At 38.4% G+C, this 23,665-nt stretch overlaps 1 protein-coding gene across 2 annotated transcripts; it reads left to right on the forward strand.

The window, feature by feature from the left end:
- Positions 1-653: 653 nt before the first annotated feature.
- Positions 654-18,911, forward strand: dennd6a (DENN/MADD domain containing 6A). Of its 2 annotated transcripts, XR_014874227.1 has the most exons (20): positions 654-1,075; positions 3,352-3,390; positions 3,621-3,663; positions 6,228-6,340; positions 6,466-6,546; positions 7,420-7,525; positions 10,002-10,081; positions 12,432-12,491; positions 12,606-12,661; positions 14,017-14,139; positions 14,748-14,843; positions 15,262-15,356; positions 15,522-15,587; positions 15,839-15,903; positions 15,986-16,075; positions 16,302-16,465; positions 16,698-16,800; positions 17,264-17,338; positions 18,468-18,702; positions 18,857-18,911. XR_014874227.1 is itself a non-coding variant. In XM_085160549.1 (19 exons), the coding sequence occupies exons 1-19, from the start codon at positions 845-847 to the stop codon at positions 18,597-18,599; spliced, it is 1,818 nt and encodes a 605-aa protein (XP_085016675.1). In that variant the 5' UTR covers positions 654-844; the 3' UTR covers positions 18,600-18,911. The 2 variants fall into 2 exon arrangements, 1 of the variants encoding a protein (XP_085016675.1); XM_085160549.1 differs by having other exon boundaries at positions 18,468-18,911.
- Positions 18,912-23,665: the final 4,754 nt, after the last annotated feature.

The raw sequence follows: 23,665 nt of genomic DNA on the forward strand, positions 1-23,665 counted from the left end.
TCTCTTATCTTAGATCAGAAGTGTTTCTGAGACAGTTCAAGTACAATCTGAAAACACCCAGCTGAGCCACTACCAAGATCTTAAGAAAGATGAAACCAATCTGGTATCAAAACGATGAGCATTGAATTTCTGCTACTGAAACACTGTGATAACCACTGACTTCATCGCTTGCACTTTACAGTATGTTGAACTACACCTGTTGTCAGCCTGTGTCTGGGTTTGGCCACTGGGCCATGTTTGACACCTCTTACTTAGATTATTATCTGTATAAAGCACTTTGTGACTTCTATTTTTGAAAACTGCTACATAAATAAATATATTTTTTAAATCTCATAAACATCTCTTATAGTTTAGGTTTATAATTAGGTTTACTAGCTTTGAATGTTTTGCATTAACTAGGTTATGCTGTGACTTAGCAGGTCTAATGTTTGACTTTGGATCTCATAATTTTGATTTTAAAAGCTTTGATTTGAAAAGAAAAATCTCTTCTATCATGTTTTATGTCTTTTTTAAAATTTCTTTTTATGTCTGTGTGCAAACCATTTGGAAAAATTAGACCAAATATTAAAAACAACTACGTAATTATTTGTTTATTGATTTTATATGGATTATTTAATACGGCATGTAGAAGTCAGCTCAGGGACATTTGTGCGTGATGACGTTGCACAAAGAACGTAATACGTTGCTCTTGAAATGCTAATTGGAAGCTAAGTGGCTACTTTCTGCACCCCCCTTGTCTCCTGTTGTTACCTGCGGACAAGCTGGCCTGAAATACTATTAAACATATTTAGGAAACCGTTAACATTCTTCAGAGCATCTCGGTGTCCGGTGTCGGGCCGTAGTTATGGCTCTGCAAGGCCCGGAGGAGCTGGGGGAGCCGGTCGAAGAGTCGGAGGATCTGGACGACCAGGACGCTAGCAGCATCTCCCCGGCGGAGGAGATAACGCTACCCCCCGGGCCTGGAGGCGACGAGGAGACGGAGGAGGCTCTTCTGCTGCCCTGGGACCGTTTCTCCGCCTGGCTGCACTGCATTTGTGTGGTCGGCTTCGACCTGGAGCTCGGACAGGCGGTGGAGGTGAGACAAAAGTATCCGCCGGGGACAGCGGGGTCATGTTAAATTCAGTGAGGCTACAAATGTCTAAGTTAGCAGTTTTTAGGCTTGGGCTAATTCTTGGAGGGGAGTGAACAAATCACTTTCATTAGCTGCTTTCATTTTGCCACTCTTTGATTTAACAATGATTACACGAGTACACACACGCTTCACAAAACTAGCAGAACATTTTACTGTACGATCACTTTATGACAATGCCGAGCTTACGGGGAAGCTTGTTTGGTGTCCTTAGCTGAAGTTAGTCTGTCCCAGCAGCCACTGCATCACTCAGGCTATAACTTCAAATGGACGTATTTTGCAGAAAGTTGCATATTTAAAAAAACAACAACAAAACAAAACAAAAAAATAATTCAACTTAAAACGGTACCCAAATGTTTGAATCCTACTGAAGTCACCAAGGCCAAAAAAATCCCCAACACCTGTTGACCTCACAGGAGTTATAGAAACACACATTAATCAGTTACCTGATAACAATGTTTAAATGAAAAACAACTATGCAGATTCAGACTTCTTCAGGTCTTTCTGTTTCACTTTCTCCAGGGGACTGAGCTACACTAAGACTACAAAGCATTTCATCATTTTGATTTACTAATTGGATATAGTACTTAGTACGGTAAATTCATCAGCAGTACTATCAGCAGTGCAGCACATGGATCAGTATATATATATATATATTTTTTTTAATTGTGTATATCAAAATTTGACTTTATTTGAATTAGGAGTGGGGGGAAATCAATACAGCATAGTATCATGATACTGTAATGATATAGGAATACCACATACTGATTTTTAAATTAAATATTTAAAATACTCTGGGAGTACTACGAACAAGATGGCTCATCTCATGCTTCACCATGCTGAGGTAACATTAGCTGAACAAACTTAACATTAAACTGGTTCAACCAAAACCACTGGACACACTTAGCTTGACAAAACTAAGCAGTTCAGGAGGCAACCTTTCGGCAGACAGTTGCAGTCTGACTTGGACTGACTAAAAACTGCTGTCAGAGAGACTGTCAAAGGTTTGTAAATAATTGCTGTCTAATTTATAAATGCAGAATGATTGCCAAGATGCTGCTGTTGCTCTGAATGAGTCGTTGTCAACGAGCACAACTGGAAGGGACTCAACTCAACTAGGTGCTAGCTGGTTAAGTGCAAATATAATAGTTGAATATTAATTTCTGTCTAGGTAGACATTAATAGATGTGATTTTTGATGGTGTATAACAGTTAATTGTGCATTATCAGAAACAGATTGCATGTAATTGCCAACTTGACCTCATTCAATCACAGACTGATAGCAGGCTTACTCTGACTTACAGCAACATTTGTGAGTGGTTCTAATGACCATTTTGGTGTAGTTGAAGATAACGTTATCTTATTCGATAAAATATAAATATTGACAAAGTTTAACTTAAGGAGATAATTTGCTGTTTTTAAAAAAAGGTTATAATTCGCAATATATGTTGTGAAAATGCAGCATATCACAAAATGTTAAAAATAGCAACAGTATCATATTTTGAGAGAAATATTTTGATAATATTGTATCGAGGGGTGTCTGGTGATCCCCACCTCTAACTTGACTATAGATAAAGTTCAATATTAAACTTTTAGATAAATGCAAGATACATTTTTTTAACTGGGCAAATATTAACAAACTTTGCCATGAAAAACTGAAAAGACTATAAAAGTTTTGTGTTAAAATGTTTAATAAAACATTTTAAAACAAATCTCAACACAAGTATTAAACCAAAATGTTGTCATTGATACATTTCTAGTTTGAAAAATATAAACACTGTAGATTGTTTTTATACTAAAGGAAATCTAAAATTGTAAAAGTACAGCTATTTTTTTAAGTGCTTTAAAGGAACACTTAGAACTACAAAAAATGTATGTATTGTATAAACAATTAACATTATTCAGTAGTTCAAAAAATAATTTGATTGAATTTGCTCACTTCTGTGTGTGTTTGTGGGTTTTTTATTGGGTTGTATTTATTTATTTATTTTTATGGTGAAATAAATCTTCATCGTAAAACATAATTTAACTTTTCTGTTTTAGTTTTTATCTTTGTCTCTCAGTCACATTAAAATCAGTTTATAACATCTTTGCATTGTATTACAATTTTCCAGTTCTTTTTACAGTTTAACAACATAAGCACAGCACATAAAAGAGGCTGACCAAAGTTTTCAGTTAACCAACTTCTTTGGTTAAAGTGTTGTTGTTGTTTTTCTCTTCCAGGTCATTTATCCTCATCATTCCAAACTGTCGGAGAAAGAGGTGAGTTACACTGAATGGGCGGGATTTTTTTTTTTTATTCTTTATTTTATTTTTTTAAAGAAAGGTTTGTTTTTGGAACATTTATCGACATGTTAAAAAGCATCACATGTTGATGGATTGATTCACAAAGGCCCATTCTGAGGCAGAAAAAGCCTAGTATGGGTATGTAAACCTGAGCTGATGTAATAAAAGAGGTAAGGACATAAACTAAATATTTGCTGTTCTTTCAGAAAACAAGCATCTGCTACCTTTCATTCCCTGACTCCAACTCAGGTGAGTTTGTGTTTCAGCCTTTTTCTCTTATCTCATATCCACCAAACTGGGGCTGGAGCTGGTTCTAATGCAAATCAAGATCCAGTTTTGCCTTGTTGCTTTTTCAGAACCATTCTACAGTTTGACAGGCTTGATGACATAATTAAGTACCGTTATTGGCACATATGTTAGTGAACCAAAGCATGGCGGAGAAAATATGTGGCCTGAACTAGGTCATCTAAAAAGGACAAATACACGCACATCCTCATCGCGCATTGCACGTTTTTTTGATTTGCAAACAAGATGATATACAAAATAGGCACTCTTTCTGCACCCTCTGAAGTCATGAGAGACACACGTTACATTATTGGAAAAGACCTAGTTTATACAAGGTGTTGGCTGTAATGCTAGGTGCAGCTCTTTCCAACTCTGTGTGGGATGTGTATAAAAATGGTTGTAATTCCTAAACAGTCATTCCTGTAGTTAATGCAATACTCCTTCTAAATACTTTGGATTAAAACTGAGTCTACACTTCAGTCACATCTTGATTGTTTGAAATCCACTGCATAGGTCGATAAATATTTGGAGAAGTAACTGTAGGTGGATGGATATCAGCTAAAAAGCATTAAGTCATAAAAATTTTTACTTATTCTTTTCTTTTTCTTTCTTTTTTTTGGTAACGTCAGTATTTTTTTCACTGATACTCTTAGATTTTTTAAAATTACTAAAATATTAAACGTAAGATAGATTAGGGTATAGTGGTTAGCACTCTCACCACACACCCATGTACAAACACCACTGTGGCTTTGTGTGTTTGCCCGCAGGTGTGTGTTTTAGTTTACTGAGTCAGAGGGGGGTGAAGCTAAAGGAACCTGCTGCCCTCAGTTTGAAGACAGGATTAGGACAGACTGCTTACAGGGCTGCTATATATATATATCTCACTGTAGGTGTTTGTCAGAGAGAAAGGGGGAGAGAGACATTAAACTGAGGAACTGCAGCTCTCTTTCTCTCTGTGTGTGTCGTCCATAATTTAGCCTTACATCCTGAACAGATTTGGCATCATTTGTCGTTAATCCACTTTGGGAATTTAGAATAAATGGTGACAGATGAGTTTGGTTTTTTTTGTGCTCTTTATTTGGAAAGTGCTGACTCTTCATGCGTCTCATACCCAATAGAGCTTTATAAAACAAGTTGTTGTGCATAAATAAATAGGCCAGTAATCGAATCAGATGTAAGGTTGCTTTACATTTGTGCGACTACCTCCATCCGTTTCCTTCAAGCTGAGCAAGCAGCAATTTAAGTGGAGATGCTCAGACCTGTCTCTTCTTCATCTCTACTGGGGGAGGGGGTAAAAAGTCAAGTCATTTGTAAAAACTTATTTAATTCTGATGCTGCCTGTCCTGTGAACTCTACATGGCATTGGTCAACTTGTTGTTAAAAGACGACTGATGTGATTTGTGGAAAATAAAGCAAAGAGCTTTAAAGTCTTTCTTTAAGTACACAGAAGTATTCGGACTGTGTTTGCTCTTCTCAGGTTTGTAGGTGACATGTTTGAGTGACTAGAAACTCAAAATTAATTCAGAGCTGTGGTTGAGCTGTGGTCAGGCAGCAGTGGCCTGTTTTCATGCTGTGTGGTCTTGAATGCAACCCGACTGAATGATGTCATGGAGTCTTGGCTATGCTTTTTTGGCGCTCCTGGTAGTGTGTGCTTATGTATGCGTGACTTATGAAGTGGAATGCTTTTAAGTCTACCAGCCTGAGCTGAAGTGTTTGTCTTTTATTGAATGTCCTAAAGCTCATTTTCTCTGTCTAAGGATGTGTTGACCTCCTGCTGAGGTTAACTTCTGGTTCATGGCTTATGCAGGACTTCCTGTTTCCTTTTTTCTTCCGTTTTCCTCTTCCTGTTTGTCTAAAAGACCAGAGGATGCAGGCTAGAAGAGCTGACCAGTGCTCATCGACGTCACATTTTTCTGCAGCGTACATTTTTTAATTCTTTATTTTTAAAAGTGTGCACAATGCAGATGTGTACAGAAATAGGTTGTGGTGGATTTATGATCACACTTATAATCTTAGTTTAAAGTTAGCTGAGGACAGTGCAGTTTTTCTTCTTCAGAACAAATTAAGTTGTATATTATTTTCATACACAAGTGACTTGGGTTTAAGAATAATTTAGTACAAGTTTTTGAATGTTCCTAAAGTTTTGTAGCAGTCCTTTGCTAATGTGTCTTTATGAAGTGATTTTTATTTTTTTCCCAGCTCATGTATATTTTGGTTCTATATGCTAGTCTGAGCTTAGAAAATACTGGAATATGCATCTATATTTATATGTATTCACCATGTTTATCTGCATAGTGTTTGGAAGCTGTGATAAGCTGGGCTTTTAATGAAATCCTCCTATAAACACTGCAGCCATCTTGGATTAAATCCGGGTGGCTGTCTGGATATTTTATAAACAAAAGTTTATTTAAGCTTAATTAAATTAAACCCCATGCATCACCACAAAAACATGATTGGTTTCCTGTGTTTGCTGATTGTCTTGTTTACTGTGTGTGACAATCGGTCATTGCTCTGCCCTCTTTTTCCAGGTTGCCTTGGTGACACACAGTTCTGCTTCCGGTTCCGGCAAGGTTCCAACAGGAAGACATCACTTGGCTGCTTCTTGGAAACCACTGACAGAGACGCGCCACCTTGTCTGAAGGTTAGGCACCGCTCATTAACACACACACACAGCTCTGTAGGCACATAAACTGCACAGTGTAGAGTTTTGTGTGCTGAGAGTAAAATAAGAATCTGTGAACTGATAATTTGCTGTGTGTGTTACAGAGGGAGCAGGGCCATTACTACGGTTATGTGTACTTCCGTCAGGTGCGAGACAAATCTTTGAAGAGAGGATACTTCCAGAAGGTCAGTGTCATACTGCAGGAGGACTAAATACAGCCAGTGATAGAAAACTTAAGCATGAACAAGGATCCAGCACACAATGCACTGTGTTTAAAAAATTTGAGAGAGATTATGCTTCCTGTTACCACAATAGGACTTATAATGGTTTTAAGCTATTTTTTTTTTCCACATTTCAGAGATTAAATGGTTTCAGCAACACCTCTTGGTTATGATTTTAGGCTTACAATAGTAGTACTCCCACTTCAGGCAAGGTTACATTGCGATTAACTGTATTAGCGCTCTCTTTGATAGAAAAACCGCATGCATGTTAAATTTGATATATATAATTATCTAAAATGATTTATTTTTACCACACGCTATTTCAAAAGGCTTTTGCATCTCACTCCTCCCACCTGATCACTGAACAAATGCCAAATTAATTCACCTTATGTTTATTTGGCACCTTCCTTAATAGAATGATGATGTGATGGATTTAATGTGGTGCAAATGTAACATTATACTTTATCATGACCGCAGGTATACAGAGGGTTAAAATAAGAAACAGAGGCCCATGTCGAGCATACACTAGTTCAAGCTTTGGGTTTGATTCTCAGTTTTTATTTGCAGTTTAAAAACCATAAGACATTTATTTGTTCCAGGTCTTTGTTTTGTGACACTTTTGAGATTTCTTGTAGTTTTCTGCTTTTGCTAGCTGATGCTCTTTGGGGTTTAATCTATTACTAGATAAAATGAGGGATTGTCGGCTCACTATATTCTGACATCTTTCAGACAAAATCAAAATCAAACCACTAAAAAAAATTACATACTGATGAAATGTCTGAAAATACAATTCCCTTTTTTTTTTCTTTCTTTCTTGCTCTGCCTGTCTCTTTCCAGTCTCTTGTCTTGATCAGTCAGCTGCCCTATGTGACCTTCTTCCACTCGCTGCTGAAGATTATGGCTCCTGAATACTTTGAGAAACAGGAGCCCTGCCTGGAGGCTGGTCAGTTTGATTACCTGTCTGTATGTAATCATTTGTGTAATCCTGTCTCAGCTCTGTGTGGTCCAGAAGAGTTAACTACACAGTCCTTAGTTCACACTTTTACAGTGCTTTCACATCCTAGTTACATCTAGTTTCAGCATTTTTATTTTTATGGCACAACGTATCAGCTTGGCAGCAGGTCCCCTGTACTGAGACTTTTGCAAAAACAAAATAACCAAGAAAACCAAGAAAGTATTGTGGATAAGTGTGTTTTCACACCTGTGGTGTTTAGTCCATTTAGTTCACAGTAATTGGACTTAAGTATAGACCAAAACAGCTGCACCGTGACCCTTTGAAGGAATAAACCTGAGAGTTGTTTGTTTATGGCGTGATGTGATTAGACCATGATCCGAACGAAATACAAGGTGTATGTTACAAATAACGTAAATAAATAAAGATAAAAAAAATGTCCCATAACCACATATACTTTGTATTCTCAATGTGGGAAGGTCCTGCAGATGTGCAAAGGTCTGTAGGGGCTAGCAGCTAGATGTGAAATGAATGTAAGTTCTCCAGTGGTCCAGAATACAGCACCTTCTTCCTGTATTTACTTTTGTTGCTCCACTCATTGCTCCTGGCCAGTGAGTTGATTCATATGGGCTCAAATTGTGGTCATAAATATTTTGTACTTGTAAATCAGTTTTTTGTGTGTGTGTGTGTGTGTGTGTGTGTGTGTGTGTGTGTGTGTGTTAGCCAAAAGATACATGTGAAACTCTGCATTCAAGTTACAAGTACGAATTTTGACCCCGTTTTCCTTCCTTTCATCTGATTGGCCAATGTCATGTCAATCACAAATTTAACTATCCAATCAGAGAACAGGTGGGTTTTGCTATTGGAGGGGTGCTTTATGGAGCTCAGGTCCTTGAAGGGAATAAATGCCCTTTTACATGCCAGCCCAGTGTTTTCCTTCATCAACATGAAGGAAAACAGTCTGTAGTGGTGTCAGTTTGGTGATTTTTGTGTCACAGGTTTACGTGCGTAATACAGGGACCTCCAGGGCCTTTTCAACAGCGCTACGGACCGGGGGGGGGGCAGTATTGTGGAAATAGTTACAAAGCTTTCTTCGTTATGAATGAGCATACATGTTTTTATTGAATATTTGAAGAACCAGCAAAAAAAACAGAAACTCTTGTAGAGGACATAAAGTCAGAGATAGAAACGACAAGGAGTAGGTGCATCTAGTACAGGTAGAGCTGCTGCAAAAACCCACAGAGCTCAGCAGCCAGCGCAACAAATTCTGGATCCTTGGCTTTTAGTTAGCGGTTAGCATTAGCAGCACATGCTGCGTCCGATGTGAAAGTACCTTTATGCTGCACACTGTGACTCACAGCCATGGTCGCGGGTCAGTCCTGACTTTGTGTTAAACTAATCCTAAAGTAATAATGGTATTTCTAACCACTGATATACCACAACTTTATCCTTTCAAGAGCTACTGAAAGTTAGGGGACCTAACTGCTATCGGATATTTACATAGAGATCCTCCAGCTTCAAACTGTATTACCCTTCAAGGACCTGCAGTTCAAAAAAGCGCCCCTCCGACAGCCAAACCCATCTGTTCTCTGATTGGATAGTTAAATTTGTGATTGACATGACATTGGCCAATCAGATGAAAGGAAGAAAAACAGGGTCAAAATTCGTACTTGTAACTTGAAACTTGAGTGCAGAGTTTCACATGTATCTTTTGGCTAAATCCACACACAAATCTTTTTTACATACACACAAATTCTTTTTACACATACAAATCCTGATTTACAAGTACAAAATATTTATGACCACAATTTGAGCCCATAGACTCACATGGTTTGTAGTGATGCATTTTGGCTTGCTTAGAGTTCCTTATGTGAAAAAACCACACCAAACCAAACAATGTGAAAAAAGTTCAAAACTAAGTTCACGAACTCATCAGCTGATTTGGACCAGAGTATATGAACTATTAGTGGAGACAGTGTGGACTAAAAGAGGGGTTGTCCTGTTGGGCACTCCCACCTCTCAGGTGCAGCCACTTTTTTGATGACCTTCCCAGACTGCTCCTAAAGTAATCAGGAAGGTGTGGGAGCCTTGGAGGGTCGGCCAACCCACTGTTTTACCCATGTCTAATTGGAAACTATTTATAAGGATTGTAGATTCTAGTTGATTATAGATTAATACCGACCAGTATAAGGCAATGATGCCATCTTTAATTTGGTAAGGGATGATCCCCTTATTTTGAAAGTTTGATTGCACATTGACTAAGGAATTGTAAATCACAAGTGGTTTGCCAAGTCAGAAAGCAGTGACTGTAGCTGCTGACCAGTCTCCATGATTGTGAACTTGTCTTGCCACAAAAGTAGAAGAATATCAGAGAGGCAGCCAATTATTTCTGTATACTTAAATAAATCCCTTTTTCTGTTTTCAGAGAAGATCCTTTTTAATTCAAAATTGTTGTTGTGTTTGATAGCTTGTAATGACATCGATCGCTGGCCAACGCCTCATCCTGGACGAATCCTGACGCTGCCTATCATGGGTGTAGTCCTCAAGGTACACTCACGCACTAAGTTGAAACCAGCAGATGTTTAGTTTTGACATGTCGTGACAGGTAAAGAACAGGTCTAATTAATAACTTTAAAGATGGCTCGATTCAATTTCCCACGATAGACAAATATTTGTTTAATCAGGCAGTCTTGTTCAGGTAGAACATGAATCCTTCGCAGTCAGCAGTAACCTGTACTTTAAAGCAGCATTTAGGGGCTTAGTGAGGTAACTTCAATGTTTTCAATGTTATGGAGTTGGTTCACTACTTCTGTGTCCTTCATGTCTTTTATTTTGTTTTAAAGAGTACAAATTGGTACAGTTTTGGGACTGAAGGCTTGGTTTAGTTAAGTTTATCACTTTAATGAGTGTTTTAATACATTTGTATTTAAAAAAATAAAATAAAAATCTGATTTCAAAGTGCTTTAATTCAGCAGTCGTTCACTGTTAATGATCAAAACGTGTTATTAGAGTGGGTCTTTGAATTTTACGTGGTTGCTTGTAGGGAGCATAACAACAGCAGTGGCTACAATGACTCCAGACATGCTCGTAAAAGTATGAAACGAGTTTGATTATTGTAAGGAGGAATGTTGTAAGTCTAGGGTAGGGTTGTAACTAAAGATTATTTTTCTTCAATTACTCGATTAGACAACGACTATTTCAGTAACTCTTATCTCCGCTTCCTGTGGGCAGACCTTCTGTTCTATACTCCATCACCCTGTTGTCTCGTCCCACAGCAAATTAAAATAAAAACCCAGGAAGCATATGAATTTGAAAATAATCAAATATATTTCTAACATTTCTCAATATGACTGAGTAAAAATGAAATAAATAATATTATTTAAGTAATACAAATTAAAGTGCTAGTTAGGGATGCACCGATACCACTTTTTTGGAAACGAGTACGAGTACTTGCATTTCAGTACTCGCTGATACCGATACCGAGTACTTAATAAAAACATGATTTAAATTTGCAGGTAACAGCTTTAGTCCTATAATTTAACAAAAAACAAACAAACAAGGGACTAGTTTGGAATTAAGAACATTTATTTAAAATGAAAAGCATGTTGTATGCAACATATTACAGAATAAATAATTATAAAAAAACAAAATTTAATTTTAAATTTGTTCGTCTGTTTCTCTGTTTAGAAGTCTCACTAGCACAGTCACAGCTGGGATGACATCAGAGGCTAGTGCGTCGTAGCTGCTCACTTTTTTAGTTAGTTCCTCAAAGGGGGCGAGGATGGCGACAGTCGTCTCCATAAGAGCCCATTGGTGAGCGGTGAGATAGTCAGGGAGTTCATGCTCGGACACATACACGCCCAGCACTCGCTTTTGCTCAATGAGGGACTGGAGCATGTAATACGTGCTGTTCCAGCACGTCTGTACGTCCTGCTGCAGTCTCTTTATTGGCTGGTTGAGCTGTCCCTGAATTTCCTTGAGGCGGGAGTAGGCTAAGGCGGAATGTTTAAAATGCCCAACTATTTTCCGTCCCACTGCTATAGCATCAGCTATGCTCCTCTGTGCTAATAAGCATGGGTAAATAAGCGTGGGTAAACTCTTTGTATTCGTTGTCGTGTTGGGATTTTAGGTGCTTGATTAAATTGTTTGTGTTAAATGCGCTACCTTTTGAACCTCCTCTGGACAATTTCGCTGAGCACACTTTGCAGTCCGCCTTTGTTTTCGCGTCTTGTTCACTTTGAAATAGTTCCACACGGCTGATATGTCTCGCCTCGCCTTCTCCCCGTTCTGAGCTGCAGCCGAGGCCTGGGGGCGGGCACTTGGCACCTGTGATTAACCCCTTACATGCCGCTCAAACATAGACAGGTCTCAGACCGTGGTATCGGTCTTCGGTATCGGGGGACTTTTAACGAGTACGAGTACTTTAGAAAATGTGGTATTGAGGCCGATACCCGATACCGATATCGATATTGGTGCATCCCTAGTGCTAGTAGTATTTAAACAAAAAAATAACTGCAAACAAGAAACTAAAAATAGTTTCTGTCTAAAAGTTCAAATAAACTTCAAATCAAAAAGATTTTTTCCAGTCCAAAAAGACAAGTTTCCAAAGTTTACAGATGATTCAGTTCATAAATTTACAATTGCACTAAACATAATGTGGAGTGAGGTTTGCTCTTATCTTTGAGATGATGTTCCCAACTGCTGCTAAAGATGCACTCTTTCATGACTTCAGCCATTTAAGAGTTGCATGATCCTCTTTTCAGGACAAACTCTCCCATATGCCTGTGGATAATACTAGTAAGAAGGACCTAAACAGAATTAGAAAAGGCCATTACTAATTACAAATGTGGTTGTCTATCATTGTTTCTCTGATGAAAATCTGTGCTATGTGCTGCAGGTTCGCATCCCAACCTCTTATGATAAACCAGGAACGTCACAGCTGGTCCAATCCACCCAGGTGATCTTACACTCGCATGTGCACAAACACTCAGTGTCTGTTTGTATGATGTCTGTGATGACACACTGAGCATTATGTGAATATTAAACCTCAAAGTGTGTTTTTGTGTTTTAGAGTGATAGCATGGTGTCCATTGTGCTCCCAACAATTCATGAAGTGGACCTCTTCAGGTGAGTCCTGCAGGTCAAGGCTGATGTAGACTAAATCTTTATAGAGCCTAAGATGCAACCTATGTTACATAATAGTCTCATTGCCACATTGAAGCTTGTGATTGGTGTTAATTAGCTTGTTGTCATGTCCCAGTCTGTCTTTTCGTGCAAGTCTTGGTCGCCGGCATCCATCCATTCTCTTCTGCTTATCAGGGTGCTAGAGTATATCCCAGCTGTCATTCACACCTATAGAATCATCAATTAACCTAACCTCAATAATTGCATCTCTTTGCACTGTGGGAGGAACTTCAGGCAGAAATTCCACCGTCCTCCTAGATGGTGGAGTCGAACTCGGGACCTTCTTTCTGCACCGTGCTGCCAGCATATTTTATGTATTTTACCATCATTGTTGTGTGACAATGTCTAGATTGGATTGGTGTTATTTATATGTTAGGATTGTTTAGGTAATTTTTGGATATTTTTAGTGACTCGCTTTGGTATGATAATGTATGTTGGGATTGTATTTGGTGTATGTTATCTGATGTTTGGGCCCCTATTTTATAAGTCGAGAAAGGCGATCTCCATCCATTTGTTACAAATGTGTGTCATTATATTGCTGATCATCATAACTTACATCGAGGTAATAATTGTTATGCTCTCACTGATCTGTTTGAAACCTGGTGTGTGGCACTGAACGAGCCAGTCGGCTGCAGACTGCATCGGTGTGAATTTCCAGGGGCGTACACGTCAGGTTAAGGTGTAACGTGTACCTACAGGGTAGATTTAACACAGAAATTTAAATCCTCTCTCACAGTGTTCTTCATGCTTCGGACATGTTTTGTCCCCACCTGCTGCTTAATCATGGTACTGTCACTGAATCAAGAACAATATCACTTGATGCATCAGCTGAGAACTGCTTATCAAAAAAAAAAAAGAAAAACACAGAGAAAGTGAAGACAGGCCTTTCGCAAGGGGGGTTGATTTCAGTGTTCAGTTGGCGTCTCTGAAAACTTGCTTCTACCCTGTGTCTCTGTGGGGGAGGTGCAGACAAAATGAATAGTCATGCCCATTATTAAAAGGTCAGAGTTACTGTTTTAGGTGCTCTGCTGTGTAAATCAGCATATTCTGTATTCAGGTAAAAAAGAATATTAATCACCCAGCTTGGTGGTTGTGCTCCTGACCAAATCTGCTGAAAGACTTTCAGGTTCTGAGGTAAATTAATAAATTTGAAATCTAGCAGTTCAACAAGTTTCGACCTGAGAATGTAACACAGGCATGTGTCTTTGACGTTGCCAAAATTGACTTGGTTTGAAATTGGCTTGCAAACAGTGGGAAAGAGACTTACTCCATTCATTGTCGTTCTCCCCCCCTCCCAGGTGTTTCTATCCAGTCTTCTTCCATCTCCAGATGCTTTGGGAGTTGGTGTTGCTGGGGGAGGCACTTGTTGTCATGGCGCCATCACCAGCCGAGTCATCTGATACTGTGCTAGCTTTGGTCAGGTAAGTTAGCAGCGGTTATTGTGCTAGGATAATATATTGACCAGTACTTAACAACAAACCCAAAGCTAATTTTTATATAATTTTGTGTCTTCATGTTCAGGAAAATTTGATGTATGACACCTAGACATGTCTTCCTGTTATAAATGTGTTATAAAGTGTAATTTATAGTCCAGCAAATGAGTCGGTCTACATATGTTTCTGTTTGTACAGTGATCAGACAGGTGTTTTTCATCCAACGCACACTGTCATATGCGTCAGTGAAATGCTGATTTGTTTAAAATGCAAAAATGATTTGTTTAATATGCTTGGCCTGGAATAGGCCAAGCGTATTATATTTAAAATGTGAATACTTGAGATCTCTACAAAATAAGTGTGATTTTATTCATTTAAAAAAAGCCCAACTTAATCCTGTCGCCTTCACATGTTTTATGTTAAAAAACAGTCACAAAAATGCCAGATGTACCAAAACTTTTAAAAATTCAAATATTAAGACTGACATTTACTTTCTTCTTCTTTTTGTTTTGTTTTTAATTTGTCAGAAGGTTCAGTAAACACTCTAGTTTAAAAATGTTAGAAAATGTTTTAATGTTTTTTTTTCCCCTCTGCAGCTGCATTGCTCCTCTGCGTTACTGCAGTGATTTCCGGCCGTACTTCACCATTCATGACAGTGAGTTTAAGGAGTACACGACCAGGACGCAGGCTCCGTAAGTAAAAATAAAATGACGCCATGCTGTTGTGTCATTGGTATTAGTAGCTGGGATAAATTTGTGGACAGTGGAGCGATCAGCTGGTGAAGATTCTGTTGCCACAAGTAGATTTGTAGAACAAAAAGTATCTATTTCACCTTCAAATAAATCAAAATGAGCAAGGAAAATAAATCAATTTAATCATGCAATAAAGTCCCTAAAATAATTTTAAATATAGCAACAGGAGCTGCTGGAACAGGCTGCCACTCCATACAGCAGTTTGAAAAAAGTGATGATAAGGCGTGGTCATTCAGGATGTTTTAAATTCTAATTTAAAAGGGAGCCAATGAACAGAAGCTACTTTGTTAGAAATTTGAGTGTTGAAAATTGTTTTTTGCTTATTGGTGTTAAAAGTTATTAATCTGTGTTTTCGCAGGCCGTCAGTCATTCTAGGAGTGACCAATCCTTTTTTTGCAAAAACTCTGCAGCACTGGCCGCACATCATCCGCATCGGTGACATGAAACAAGCAGGTAAACGTTACAGCTTCAGCAAACTGAGACATACAGGGTCTCAAACCTGTTCAAAAAGATGTCTCTGTGCAAAAAGTGTGTTAATGAAGTAGGTAATGATGTATTGGAAATGGAGGAGAAATATCAACCTGTCTGATCACTCTTTTCACCACCTGGCACTCACAGGAGAGATGGCCAAGCAGATGAAAGTCAAGAAACTGAAAAACCTCAAAACTCTGGACTCTAAACCCGGTAGATATTTCACATCCCCCTTTTATTCTATTTATTTTTCTGTATTATGAAGATTTTTTACTTTTTTTTAATATTACATGAAATCTCTCTCTCTCACACACACACTCACACTCACACACACACACTCACACACACACACACACACACACACACACACACACACACACACACACACACACACCGACAAATTGTGCAAGAGGTTCCCCAATAACTAAAAAACAGTCTGATAAATGTGTGTGTGTGTTCTGTAGGTGTGTACACTGCATATAAACCGTATCTCAACAAAGATGAAGAAATCATCAAACAGCTTCAGAAGGTGAGATATTTCCCATTTTTAAGCATCCCCTTATTCATTGTTGAAAATATGAAATATTTTTATGTATTTTCTTGTTTTGCAGGGTGTTCAACAGAAGAGACCTTCTGCAGCCCAGAATGCAATTCTTCGGCGCTACTTCTTAGAACTGACACAAAGCTTCATCATTCCACTGGTAACAACCAATTACTTTATGTATGTGGTATCCTCCAATCAGATCCAAGAACTCTATAATGAATGCTGTGTTTTTTAGAGTTGAAGCTCTGAGTTTGAAAGATTTCACAGAAGTGGATTTAACTCTGATACATCAGGCTATGAAGCTGTAAATATGTGATTTTAATTTTATAAATGACAATAAGTATTTTAGGCTTCAACTAAAATGATTTGTTCGTGTGGTGCAGGAGCGGTACGTGGCCAGTCTGATGCCTCTCCAAAAGTCCATCAGTCCCTGGAAGAGTCCTCCTCAGCTACGACCGTTCATACAGCAGGACTTCATGAAGACACTGGAGAAAGCTGGACCCCAGCTTACGTCCAGACTGAAAGGAGACTGGATAGGACTCTACAGGTGCAGGCATAAGCCTTTATTAAAAAAATATATCTGCAGGAGTTAATTTATCACATGGTAATCTGTATTTTTAAGCTCATAAGCCATAGAGGTTTTTACTGGGTTAAGTATGAATGGTTTGATTGTAACACAGACTGAAAGGATGTCAGTAGTGAATCACTGACATGTTGTCGGAATGCAGACTATCCTGAGTGTCATATGAACTCCTTTTTTCTTCTTCTTAAATTTAAAGGCATTTCCTCAAGTCTCCCAACTTTGATGGCTGGTTCCGCAACAGGAGGAAAGAGATGACACAGAAACTGGAAGCCCTGCACCTCGAAGCGCTGTGTGAGGAGGTGAGGAGGAGAAAGACTTGGAGTGCATAAAGATCGGGCTGAGTCTGTCTGAAACATTATTTTAGTGTTTTATGCTTTTAAGTTAACTTCTGATTGGCTCCTCAAGGTTTGAACAGCAGGTGGGTGGGACTTGAGGGACCATGAAAAGGCAATATCCAAAGCATCATACAGATTCAAGATTAAACTAACTGTGTTTAGAGTGGTCTGAGGTTTTGGCTCTCTGAACATAAAGTTGAGCATGATTATTAGTATTATTATTATTTTCTGTTTTTACGTGGATGGGATGTTAGAAAGTAGTTAAGTGATGCCATTGGATAAAGCTCTGTATATCTTAATGACCATCAGTCAACATTGACTCAATTCAACAATATCAGTGTTGAATTGAGTCATAAAATGTAATGAGTAGCCTTGAATTGAGTCCCAGACACCTTTATCAATCTCCATGTCATTTGTTCTTCTGCAGGATCTCCAGAAGAGAATCCAGAAGCACACAGAGGTGGAGACAGTCGATCTGGTCCTGAAGCTGAAAGACAAACTGGTCTGTAAAGATGATTCATGGTCTATAACTTTAACATTACTGCCTCTACTAAAACCTCCTGTACTTTTACTGCTAAACTACGGCTCTGCTACTAGCACAACAGCTAATAGTCCTGTAGCTTTTCTCTTTTCTTGCAGGTCTCTTTTTTTGAGGTCAAAAAGTTCTGCGAATGGACCAATAAAAATCAAAACCAAAATGTGCCTGCATTATCTGTTCATTCTCAGTCAGCACACACTTGACATACACCCCAAACTAGGTTTTTTGTTTTACATTAAATATTCAGCGCAGTGTCAACATGCTGCACATCCACCATAATTACTGCACTGGCTACAGGTCTTCTGGCTGGGGTGTCATTTATTGGGAGGAGTTAAGTGATGCTAACATGGTGCTAAGTAAGCTAAACAAGCATGTGAATATCTGGGAGAAACTTCAGCTACTGTAAAACTGCACTGAATCTGAACCATAGGCAGCATGACCGGTTTATCTGTTGGATTAAAGTGTGTGCTAATGTTTTATAAGGCAGTGAAGTGAGTGCGTAGCATAGAACTTTTTTTGTGTGTTGCATGGATGGGTGGATGGATGTATCATAAGAAATGAAGAACTGACATCATTCACGATTACAAGCCTTTTTAAAAAGCCTAAAATAAATTTAGGAGGAGTGCCAAAGTCTTAAATCTAACTGGGCTTAAGCTGTGGGAACCCAGCTTCTTTCAGGTCTGGGAGCTGTGCAGTTTAAAACTGATTTTAAACATGACATTCAGGTTCGCTTGAAGCAGAAATTGATCTTTATTCTCTGTAAAGTTTGAGCTGTGTCTGAAATTGCAAAGCACACAGTACAAATGGTCAGAACAGGATGCAGGCACTGGAAGCTGCATGAACACGCCCAGGAGGATGACAGGTTAAAGGTCATCTTCTTTCTCGGGCAGATGACCTTCAACTCAAGGTCAATCAAATTTAAAAAAAAAAAAAAAATTCTCCCTGCCTTGAATTCCTCCTACTTCTTTTACTGACACAGCATACATGGCTGTGCTTGTTAGTAATCCCTGCTGCTGCACCTGGTATCTTGCATCTGCTGCATCTTCAGCCTGTTGGATGAAGTGTTTTTGTCTCACTGTGCTCTTTGCTGCAGACTCAGGCGGAGAGGGAGAAGTTACCAGTGCATCCCGGGACCTTGGAGAAGCTGAGAGCCCATATCGAGGGTGTCATCCTGACCTTACCAGAGGACCTGCAGGGCATCCTTCACAAGCCCACCACGCTCTGACCTCTAACCCTGCAGGCTGCAACACTAACCCCCAGTTAAAGCTTGTTTTAAAGTTTTGGGTGGGGGAGGGGCTTGGTGGCTCTCCTCCCAGTCGGTTTCCAAGGTGAGGGTGATGTGGACCCTTTCACTCAGACTGGGTGCCAGTTTAAATCTGCTCGGGTCTAAGATGGAAAGCACATACTTGGGTGCCAGCTCTCAATGAGTCAGACTAAACAGCATGTCAGTGATCATGTGGGGTTTTTTTGTTTTTTTTTAAGATGACCAGACAAACCAGGATCGACCAGGAAGTGTTTAGAAAGTGCTCCTTTTTTTTTATATATCACTGCTACAACAGTCTGAGGCTGCGTGCGCAAGCAACAAGAAGATGACTTTTACTGACCTTTGACCCTGGACGTTTTTACCTCCTTAACATTTTTTTTTTTTTAAACTTTGATGGTGGGTCGCTGCAGTCTAACTGAACAAAATCTGGAAATGTAAAAAGTTTCCCAAAGAAGTGCACTTCATCCATAACAGGACCAGTGTGCCCTTCTCACACCTTTATGCAAACAAGCTGAGCCAAGCAGTGCTTTATAATGTTATGTTACTAAAACACACACACACAGCACTAACCACCAGCGACCCCTGCAATAACTCTCTGCAGGAGCCAGTCATCTTTTTTATCCATGTCACATGATCGTTACATGACCTATCAAAATGAAATTCAGAATGGTCTTTATATTTGTTTGTTTTGTTGTTGTTTGCTTTGTTTTGTTTTTTTAACATCTGAAGTTTTGTGTCACTCTTGTGTAAAATCATGTAGAATCTCCTCCGACAGGTGAGGAAAAGCCCGTATCCACCAAGAAAGAAAAATAGATCATTTGAAAAATACTTGCAGAAATGCAAATTTATAAGATATCTGTTTGGTTTTTTGTTTTTGTTTTTTAATTGAAAAGGAAAAAAATACGTTTTTCATTTGAATGAATGAGAGGACACCAAAACATAGTTAGGCCCCAAAGTTTGATTTCTAGAGATAATTATTGTTTTATGATAATCGGTAATAATGAGAGATTAACTTTTTTTGTGAACTTTCTTCTTTTCTCCTGATTAGTTTCTGTGTCACTATCACAATCAGGTAATTCCTGTATCTTATTGACTTCAATTTTAAAGGGTTCTTAGAAGTTATTTGGCCATTTTAACACTTTTACTTGAAGTATATTCTAATTTCTTATATTTAACTCTCTTTAACAGGATCAAACTGCGTATCCGTTTCCGCTCGAGATCGTTCATAGAAAAATTAACTTTTTAAAAGCCAAAACAACTCTTTTAGGCAATTATTTTAATGCACTTTCAAGTCCTTGCTACGAACTGAAATAAACTGTCAGTTGTTTTGATTTTAAAAAGGTTTATTTTCTATATTTAGTTTTTTCCTGAAAATTATCATCAACTTGTATAAAGATAAATAGAAGCTGTTCTGTCTTATTCACCTGACAAAAACATTTGTCAGAGACTCAGTAAGAGTGGAGTGCCCCATTTGGGTTGGGAATAAGTTGCTACCTGAATTGGAGGGTTTTTGTGTGTTCTTGTTCAGGAGTGATGGTGGAGTGGAAGCAGAGCTGGGCAAACAGATTTGTGTGGAGTCAGCTGTGGTACTGGGTGTTAAACTGAAGCTCCTTATCTACATTTCTACCCTCACTGTTGTGAGTACTGAGTGATGGCTGCAGATACAAGCTGTGAGCTTCCTCTGAAGTTTGCTACAGGGTGTGAAGCTTGGTCAGAGTACAGCAGCTCTTCTCTACATGGAAAGGAGGCAGTTGTGGTGGTTCATCGTTGTAAGATGCCTCCAGAGCACCTCCTAGATGAGGCGTCTTTGGCATGACCTACTGGAAGGAGGTCTCAGTGCAAACCAGGACACGCTGGAGAGATTGTTTCTCAGCTGGCTTGTCAACACTTGTATCTCCCCAGAAGTGCTGGTGACAGGGAGTTTTAGATTACTCTGCTGAGAATGCTGGCCCTGTGAACTGGTTCCAAAAAAGAGGCAGAAAATGGATAGGTGGCGGGGGAGGGGGTGGAGCTTTCAAAAATGGCACTGCTGTGCTTTAAAATGTGTTCATTCTAATGACTAACAAACAATGAACTTTGTATGTATAATAGTGGTCATGGTTGCTCAGGATAATACACACATGCTGATTCTTTACATTATATTTAATTTTAGGAGGTTTAAATTCTTGTGAGACTTTTTGTTTGTTTGCTTGTTTTGCTTCAGACCTTTCAAAATGAGTTAAAGCTATCGAACACAAAAAGCACTCTGACTAAAGAGATCTCAACTGGCTGCCCTTTATGTAATACCACTTTGTATCACAAGATGGTGCAGTGAGGCAGTGTAACCTTTAGTCAACCTGGCAGATTATTTAGAGCCCATATTTACAAAATGAAAAGCTTTGTGCAGAAATCGATATAAAGCTAAAAATTTATATTAAAAGTCAAGCTGCAACAAGAGCTCCTTCATAGGACACGATGATTAAACATGGAAATCAAGAAAGCCTGCTAAATGTTGAATTTTATGATTGCATCACTATGATCTGTGATATTTCAAAGATTTCTGTACATTTTCTAAAACGTAGAAGCAATAATGGTTTAACAACTCGGCAGTTTGTATTTTCAGAAAACAAATTGATATGTCTCGTTCTAATTTTTCTGAAAGAGATCACATACGTCGGCACATACAGTTGTTTTATGTTTGCGTTGTACATCATCGGAACATTGAATGGACTTGCAAGCTTGTGGATTTGTTTTCCTGCCATCATGTAACAGCTGTTTTATAAATGCTTTGAATTTTGCCTTTTTTTTATTACGCAGACAACTGTAAAGACAAAAAAATGTACTGGTTGGATAAACCTGTGACATCTGGTTGTTGGGCAACCATGCAAATTTTATATATATAAAAAAAGTAATATTTTACAACTTTCAATGTTTTAATGGAGGGCTATTCTTATTCCACAGTGTAGCAGCTGAGGAGTTTTTTTGTACATAAAGCTGTAAAGTAAAATGTTCGCCCACATATGAGGATGTATGATAATTATTTTGCTATTCAAACAGATGTCTTTGCTAATTATTAACTATAGTGACACCACTGCAGCGATGAATAGCTTTTACGAGAATATTTACTCTGCCCTGGAGGCACAGGGACATCTTGAATTTGTAGATTTTTCTCCAAAAGAAACGAGTCTCTTACCAACAGAGGTGTGATAAGAGACTGGAACATCTGGAAGGTTCAAATCATGCCATCAAAAACCCCAAATATGTACAAATAAGGAGATGAAATCTAACAGAATTTATATGAAAAAGTAGCAATAATGACATTTTAAGTTATTTTGTAAATTTGCAAAAATTATAAGAAAGAAGTTGATTAAAATCAAAATAGTGCAGTGAGACGCTGAACTACAAACAGTTACACCATTATTTACAATATTATCATTTAGCATTATTAACATGATGTTTAATTTTTAAACATTGTGTTTATCGTCAGTGCTTAAGTGTCGTGTAGGGTGACCAGATCCCAGTAAACTACGTTAAGATAAAAATGTTTAGTTTTAGGTCACATGTTTGACTTCGATCATGTGACATGTCATTTGAATGCATATCCCCTGATTTTGAGAAGCATAAATTGAAGCTGATGTTTATTTCTGTGATCTTGTCTCGCGTTTCCTTTTTTCTTGTGTTAAAACTGCTGTTCTGTCTGATAAGCAGAAAGGTTTTTAGACACGTTTCCTCTGAAACACGTGCTTACTTTAGTAAACTTTAACAAACTATGTGGAGACTGTCTCAAAATGTGGAAGAAGGGAGATGAAATTTAAATGACCTGGTCACCCTATTCTTAAGATACTCCTAGATATAATCTGCTTTTTTACAGCAGGTCTAAATCTGCTGCTTCTCTCTGTATGAGGTAAATGCAAGTTTCTGACAGACAGATGGTTAAAATAAAAATCTGTTTATGGCAAATAATTCTGGTTTGATGGAGGATGGATGTCTCAAACACCTGGTTAAGGTTAGACTTAAGCCTGCAAATTCAAAATGTCTCAAAGCCATTGTTTTTAAATATGCATTTTTGCTCCATTGACTTTTTATTTTATGTTTTTAAATTGAAGCCATAACCACTACGCTCAACCGCTCTAACAGCCTGAAGCACTGCAGTTGTGATGATGAGACTCGTTATGATGAAAGTCATGCTGACCTACGTTTTTTAATATAAGCAAATGATTATTGAACTTGTTTGAGTGGCCTTCTTGCAGTGCATCTTTCACAACATTGTTTTTGCTTCTGGAACAGTATTACAGTGAAACAAAATTCATCCAGCAGCTGCTTTTGAATGTTTGTAAAGGTTGATGCAGATGACCGACGGCTGCTGCTAAAACTCATGCAGCATGTCGCAGTCTGATTAAATGTTTGAAAAGGCCGCTGTTTGGATGAGGTCAGAAGATTTTTCATGCTACATGTCTCGTTCAGTGGGGTCACTGACGTTAACTGGTGTGTTTTGTTTTGTGTCATTAAACTGACTTCTTAAAATGTAAAGGATCTCTTGCTTGTTTTCTGAGGAGCTTCTATCAAAGATTCTCCAGTGCTGTACGAGGGCAAGGATTTCTTTAGAGTCACGTTTTGGTCTTTAATGATCTGTAGGGGCCCAACACAGATGAAGATGAGTAAGATTGTCCTAATCAAACTGCAACAAAAAACCCTGCTTCATATTAAAACTGTCTTCCTGCCATCTCCTGATTACGATCTGGATTACGTGATCAGTAGAAGGCCAAAAATGGACTACCAAAACTGGATCATTTTTTTAGATTACACCTTCTGAACAACTGGACCCTGGGTGTAAACCCCCCTGCTGGCTTGGGTCTTTCTCTGAGGACTTTGTACTCTCTAAATACTCTGAATACTTCCACCCATACGTCAAATGCATGCATATTAAACTTAATCAGTGCTAGTTTCCCATCACTCACTGGGATGGGTTTCAGCCCCAAATTAGTTTTTCCACTAAAAATGTTAATACAACTAATAATCTCAAACAAAGTAAAACTTTTTTTGAAGTT

Source organism: Neolamprologus multifasciatus, chromosome 5 (assembly GCF_963576455.1).
Source record: "Neolamprologus multifasciatus chromosome 5, fNeoMul1.2, whole genome shotgun sequence".
Taxonomy (NCBI): domain Eukaryota; kingdom Metazoa; phylum Chordata; class Actinopteri; order Cichliformes; family Cichlidae; genus Neolamprologus; species Neolamprologus multifasciatus.